Below are 6,169 nucleotides of genomic sequence, written 5' to 3' on the forward strand. Positions count from 1 at the left end.
AGAACGACTTTTTAACGGAACGAAAATTTTTGACGTCCGCGCGGGTTAACGCCTACTGCATAGATTAAAATTTTATATTAAATAACACATCAAGGACCGCGGAGAAATCTAAACGATAAAACAATGAAATTAGAATCTTTGAGATACCGAAATTACTGTGTTTAATTTTGCCTAATATAGTTTCTCTATTAAATTTATAAATTTGACTAATGTTTCTAATTATAGCAAACGCTCGACGACGAAAAAAAAAACAGATAGGTAGGAATCTCGTATTTGTTCCGCTATGTGTTAAGCTTGATAACTCAGAATTCCAAAACCATTTAAATCATATCAACATGCAAGTTATTACATAACCAAAAACCAAAAATATATAGCGTTCCAGGAAAACTACTTAAAATAATGTATTTTGTATTCATATATGATGAAAATTATGAAAAAATATATGAATCGGGTACCAGATACAGATCGAGATAAACAGACTTTTTTGGAATACTTAACTCATAATTGATTATATCGAGAATTGCCTCTCATCAATCTTGAGAGCTTCAATTTTCGAAATTTCGAAGAAAAAAAACGGAAGAAGCCAGCTGCAAGCATTGATATCAGTTGTACTTTACGTTGCACTTGATCTGACCAAAGCTTGGCAAACTCACTAAAAGCCTCCCATATCCGCATTGAATTTATTCTAAAATCTAATAAAATCGATACCTGCTGCTACATACGCGAAATTGGCCAAACCGGTGCAGAAAAGTGCTTTGGAACAAAAGAAGCAATAATAATTTACCCCGCATGAATACTAACTAGGCTCCTGGACAATTTCGGTATAAAAGCCATGGTTCCCGATTCCCGACTTATCAGTAAACGGTGGAAACTTATCCGAGTGTCACATAAGTTTAGCTCCAGAAAGTTTGCTGAACTAGATTAAATCGACGAATTCAGGACGTGTGGTTTTGCGTTTGAGTTGAAAGGGTAGTTCATTGCTCTGGGAAGTGAAAATCTAAAAAAAATGATGAAAGTGGTGCTTATTTTGGCGGTTTTCTGTGGCATTAGTGCTGGGTACTCGATCCCCATGCGAAATGGTGTGTGTTATTTTACTTAAGAAAGGACTTTCTGAGATTGATGCTATAAGTGATTGAGTTTATTTTTTGAATTCGGCAGCTCTGATGTACTACCGGCAAGCGATGCCTTTCTACATGCCCTATCCGATGTATGGATATCAGTTCCAGAATCAACAGCTGCAGAACCAACGCCGATCGTCTGGAGTGGCCACATTTGCTGCTGGAAATCGAGTGGCAACGGGAACCTTCTTGAAGGGTAAGTTAGAAAAAAGTTCTCCCTGCAACGAGACTGACAATATGACACACGTGATTTATTAATCGATAGATTGCAAACATACAGATGTTGAGAGCACTGAGGAGGAGCACGGAATTCAAGCGGCTGCAGATGCCTATCCCGGCGAACAGTTCCCAGTGGAAGATGAAGTTCCCGGATTCAGTGATCAGGAATCCGATGAACCGATTGCCGAGGAGCCAGTTGCTCTCCCGGTAGCTCCAGTGGCTGTTCCAGATAAGAAGAAGAAAGTTACCGTTCAGCTGGATTCCGAGGAGGACGAGGAAGAGGTCGAGGTCAGCCGTCGTGGTGCAGGACGTCCGGCACCTCCAAGTCACATGTTCCCCATCAACTTCGGAAGCACCAACGGTGGAGCCATTGCTATTGCCAACTCTTACAGCACCGGAAAGGGAGGATCAGCTCAGAGCACAGCAACTGCCTACGGAAGTCCAGCTGCGGCCGAGTTGAGAAAACCAGCTGTCGGTCAACTGCGGAAGAAACCGGTCAAGCTCCGTGCAGTTCGGAAGTATTAGATCTAGGGAGGGTTTGGTGAATGTTCGGATGGTTGCCAGTGTTCTCAGTGATAGGGATTCTTAATTTAATAAGCTCAAATTGATTACACATATTTCAATGGTTGGTAGCGCTAAATATAATTTATTTTTAAAGGATACCAGCTTTAATTTTTCTGCACTCCCATAATATCACAATTGCAGGATACCTACCTAGTTTTCAACATTTACTTCTTTTTTTTTTAATAGAACTTTGCATAAATTAGGACTTGATTTAGGGGTGCTTAGCAGTTTTGTCCAGAGCAGGCGCAAATCTTGAAGTATTTCCAAAACTGTTCGACTTTTTGGGACGCTTTTTGACAAAAATGACAAAAATGACACAAATGACAAAAATGACAAAAATGACAAAAATGACAAAAATGACAAAAATGACAAAAATGACAAAAATGACAAAAATGACAAAAATGACAAAAATGACAAAAATGACAAAAATGACAAAAATGACAAAAATGACAAAAATTGACAAAAATGACAAAAATGGCCAAAATGACAAAAATGACAAAAATGACAAAAATGACAAAAATGACAAAAATGACAAAAATGACAAAAATGACAAAAATGACAAAAATGACAAAAATGACAAAAATGACAAAAATGACAAAAATGACAAAAATGACAAAAATGACAAAAATGACAAAAATGACACAAATGCCAAAAATGACAAAAATGACAAAAATGACAAAAATGACAAAAATGACAAAAATGACAAAAATGACAAAAATGACAAAAATGACAAAAATGACAAAAATGACAAAAATGACAAAAATGACAAAAATGACAAAAATGACAAAAATGACAAAAATGACAAAAATGACAAAAATGACAAAAATGACAAAAATGACAAAAATGACAAAAATGACAAAAATGACAAAAATGACAAAAATGACAAAAATGACAAAAATGACAAAAATGACAAAAATGACAAAAATGACAAAAATGACAAAAATGACAAAAATGACAAAAATGACAAAAATGACAAAAATGACAAAAATGATAAAAATGATAAAAATGACAAAACTGACAAAAATGACAAAAATGACAAAAATGAAAAAAATGACCAAAATGACAAAAATGACAAAAATGATAAAAATGATAAAAATCTATAAAAAATTACAAAAAATTACAAAAATGCCAAAAATTACATAAATGAAATCACAATAGTTTCCGGGTCTCAATATGAGGTTTTATTTACTACCAAGGCTTTAACACATCAATTATAGTCTTGCTGTATTTCTGTTCTAAGTTTTTCCCTGTGCTCGTCACTAATGCAGTTATTCTTGTGTTCGAGAATCTTATGAGGGGGGGGGGGGGGGGGGTGTGCATACATTCAGGAATAAATATTATGAAAAAAGTCCGATAATATAAACAACGAAAAAAAAGAAACCAATTTTATGCAGCTTTGACAATTGAAGAGAGCTCAGAGCATTTAAACTTCCTTTTTTACATTGCAGAATAACTAATGATATTACGCAACAAATACAAAAAATAGTTTGAAATACGTTTGAGTCATTTTTTGAAAAAAAATTGCACAGTTCACGACTGAAGGTCGCTGGAGTTTTCAATAAGCTAACCCTGACCCCGCCTTGATTGATATTATATTAACCAGAATATTTCGCCAAAAGATTAGGCTATCAAAATTATTCATCGTGGGTTCACGGCTTCTCTTCGTGTAACGGTGCGGAGGAAGCTTAAGCTGGAAATTGTGTGGATCTTCAAATTTCAGTATCATTTGTTCCACTGGAATTAATTTCAAAATAAAAATTTATCAACTCTCGCAAATAAATTATGAGCTCTTTCATAGACAGGATCAACCATATTTTATATTTCCACTTGATATAAAAATAAAATTTGGGAAGAAAAGTTACAATTGATGTTACTGAACAGCATTCAGTCATTCAAAGTTTTGAATTCATTCGGACTCTACAATATCTTGAGATAACCTAAATGTTTATCATCAATTCTCTAGTCTCTCAAAATATTAAAATATTCATCAACATTTCCTTCGCCCACCAAATCTTCTCCAAACAAGTTTGGATAAAACTATTACCTACGCTCTACCTAGATCTTCTTCATACATTCCGCGCAAATACGTTCGGCGCAAAATATTCATCGAATATATTCGGCGCTTGAATACAGTACTTGCTCGTTCATCGGACATTATATCGGTAAAAAGTTTTTGCTCCCGTCGCAATTATTAATATACTATTGAAAGTTGAGTAATAAACAGCGGAAATAAACTCAATCGAATGGGTTTAAAGAGTCACAAACATTTAACAAGAACTGTATGAAAACATCAATATAATTGTCTCTGATAACGAAACCGAGCACATCCATCGATTAATGGACCAGACAGCAATCTTTGGAATCAGCTCCCAAAAACTTCCGATTTCCGAGCTTGTCCGATTAAAAAGTGTCCGATTAACGAGCGAGTACTGAGGTTTTTTTTCGGGAATATTCTCTGCTCTAAAAAAATATCTAACAAACCCGCCAGACGGGGGTGATAAAAAAAATCAAAACCAGCAAATTTGTGAACCCAGGTCGGGGTCTTCGATGTGCGACAAATTCGCAACGGTTAGTATTGGAGTTGGTGTCCTCAAGAAGTGTTGTATATTGGATTGGCACATTGCGAAGATGAATTCGTTCCACGTGAAATCAACAATCTATAGATATCTTTTAGTTGTATACTTCGACATAGCAGTGGTGTTTTCCAAACCAGCTCAAAAGTTTACCGTAGGAATTCCAATTAATCCAGCTGGTAAGTTTAAAACATATTTATTTGATTACTCCTAAATGTATGTGATTATTCTCTCTCTTTAATTTCCCAGAGCATCAGGTACCTGGAAAGGTAATTGGCATGTTATTGGATAGAGCAAAAAGTCCAGGTAATTGTTACAATATGTCATTTAGAAGTCCATATAGAATTGTTATGTTTCTCTATTGTTTTTTTTATAGTTATTCCAACTACGATTGCCCAACCAACATACAGATCTGTTTTCCCAGCCGAGCAAAGAGTCGTGCCAAGTGCACAACCCTTTGCAAACTCCATTCAATATCTATCTAACAGCTACGATACAAGGATACAGCCAGGGGCAGTTGGTTCCCAAAGTCCTGCTGCACTCTATCCCAATGGGGGCGTGTTAACGGAATATAACCGGCCGGGTCCAAATCCCTACGCATGTAAGCTTTTATTTAAAATAGATAATGAAAAAATATCTATAAAACACATTTTAAATTCAGATCAGAATGTTCGTTACGTACAGCCAACCAGCTATACGACCCCCTATGTCAACAGATACGCAGGTCCGACCGGTGAGCCTGAATATCAAACGCCCTCTAGGGGAGGATCATTGAATACAATCAGTAATTTGTAAGTTCCCTTAAAAAAATGTAGTTACGGTTGACTCAAACAATTATGAAACATTATACTTTTTTCGTTTCAGGTTTACAAGGGTGGCGAATTCTTTAAATCCTCTTCGATGGATTTCTGGTCAATTTTGAATCAAAATACATAGGAATCGAAAAAAAGGTTTTATTACATTTGTACTGTGTCTTGAGTTCAATAATCCGATCTACAATTCCAGTTGGGTACTGGCTATTTATAAGTAAAACGAGGTAACATTGATCAACATGGAATTTTTTCAGATAATCATCAATAACTAAGTCTAAAGTAAAAAAATATCTCAAAAAAAAAAATCTACGTTTAAAAAACCTTTAAGTTGAGTTTGAAATTGAAAAAATTTTGGTTTGTTTTTGAAAATTTCAAATGTAAGTAAACATATAATTTCAAAATCCTGAAATATCTATCTTTTCGAAGGCTTGTAAACAAACACCTTTCCTGATGAAATGAAAGCGTAAAGAAGCAGCAGGTTAATTTATGTGAGACTTCAACTTTTTTTTTCTTAGTAAATGTATATTTGGTGTAGTTTTTGTTGTAGTTTGAGGTTAATTTTTGATATTTAAAAAATAGAGACATTTTCCAAGAGTAAGCCAAACTAGGACAAAAGGCTAGAATCCCTATCAAATGGTAAAGTTTGAAGGAAAAAATAAAAGGGGAATAGTGCGAGTGCCTAAGGAATTAAATGAAGTCAAAAATTCAATTGATTTTGTAGTTTGTTTCAATAGTAATGTTAAAAAATTCAGCCCATGAATTTATGCAGCTTAATTGTCCATCTTTCGAATTTAATTGTAGTTTGGCCTTATTATATTAAGGACCGCGATGTTGTTTTTTTTTCTTATCTCGAAGAAATCTAAACCAAAAAACACAGAAATTC

At 34.9% G+C, this 6,169-nt stretch overlaps 1 protein-coding gene across 2 annotated transcripts; it reads left to right on the forward strand.

Annotated features, from left to right (window-relative positions):
• Positions 1–590: 590 nt before the first annotated feature.
• Positions 591–1,997, forward strand: LOC129759232 (uncharacterized). 2 transcript variants are annotated; one of them, XM_055756636.1, is made up of 3 exons: positions 591–1,079; positions 1,159–1,314; positions 1,384–1,997. In XM_055756636.1, the coding sequence occupies exons 1-3, from the start codon at positions 1,007–1,009 to the stop codon at positions 1,860–1,862; spliced, it is 708 nt and encodes a 235-aa protein (XP_055612611.1). In that variant the 5' UTR covers positions 591–1,006; the 3' UTR covers positions 1,863–1,997. The 2 variants fall into 2 exon arrangements, with proteins under 2 accessions (XP_055612611.1, XP_055612612.1); XM_055756637.1 differs by having other exon boundaries at positions 593–1,079; positions 1,399–1,997.
• Positions 1,998–6,169: the final 4,172 nt, after the last annotated feature.

Source organism: Uranotaenia lowii, unplaced genomic scaffold (genome assembly GCF_029784155.1).
Source record: "Uranotaenia lowii strain MFRU-FL unplaced genomic scaffold, ASM2978415v1 HiC_scaffold_1271, whole genome shotgun sequence".
NCBI classification, from domain to species: Eukaryota; Metazoa; Arthropoda; class Insecta; order Diptera; family Culicidae; genus Uranotaenia; species Uranotaenia lowii.

What these genes read in the sequence shown, in the direction of transcription:
- LOC129759232 (XM_055756636.1), top strand. Translation starts at nt 1,007, where the DNA reads ATGATGAAAGTGGTGCTTATTTTGGCGGTTTTCTGTGGCATTAGTGCT. An exon ending in CTCGATCCCCATGCGAAATG is followed by an intron (nt 1,080 to 1,158) that starts GTGTGTGTTATT and finishes TGAATTCGGCAG; the next exon opens with CTCTGATGTACTACCGGCAA. An exon ending in AACGGGAACCTTCTTGAAGG is followed by an intron (nt 1,315 to 1,383) that starts GTAAGTTAGAAA and finishes ATTAATCGATAG; the next exon opens with ATTGCAAACATACAGATGTT.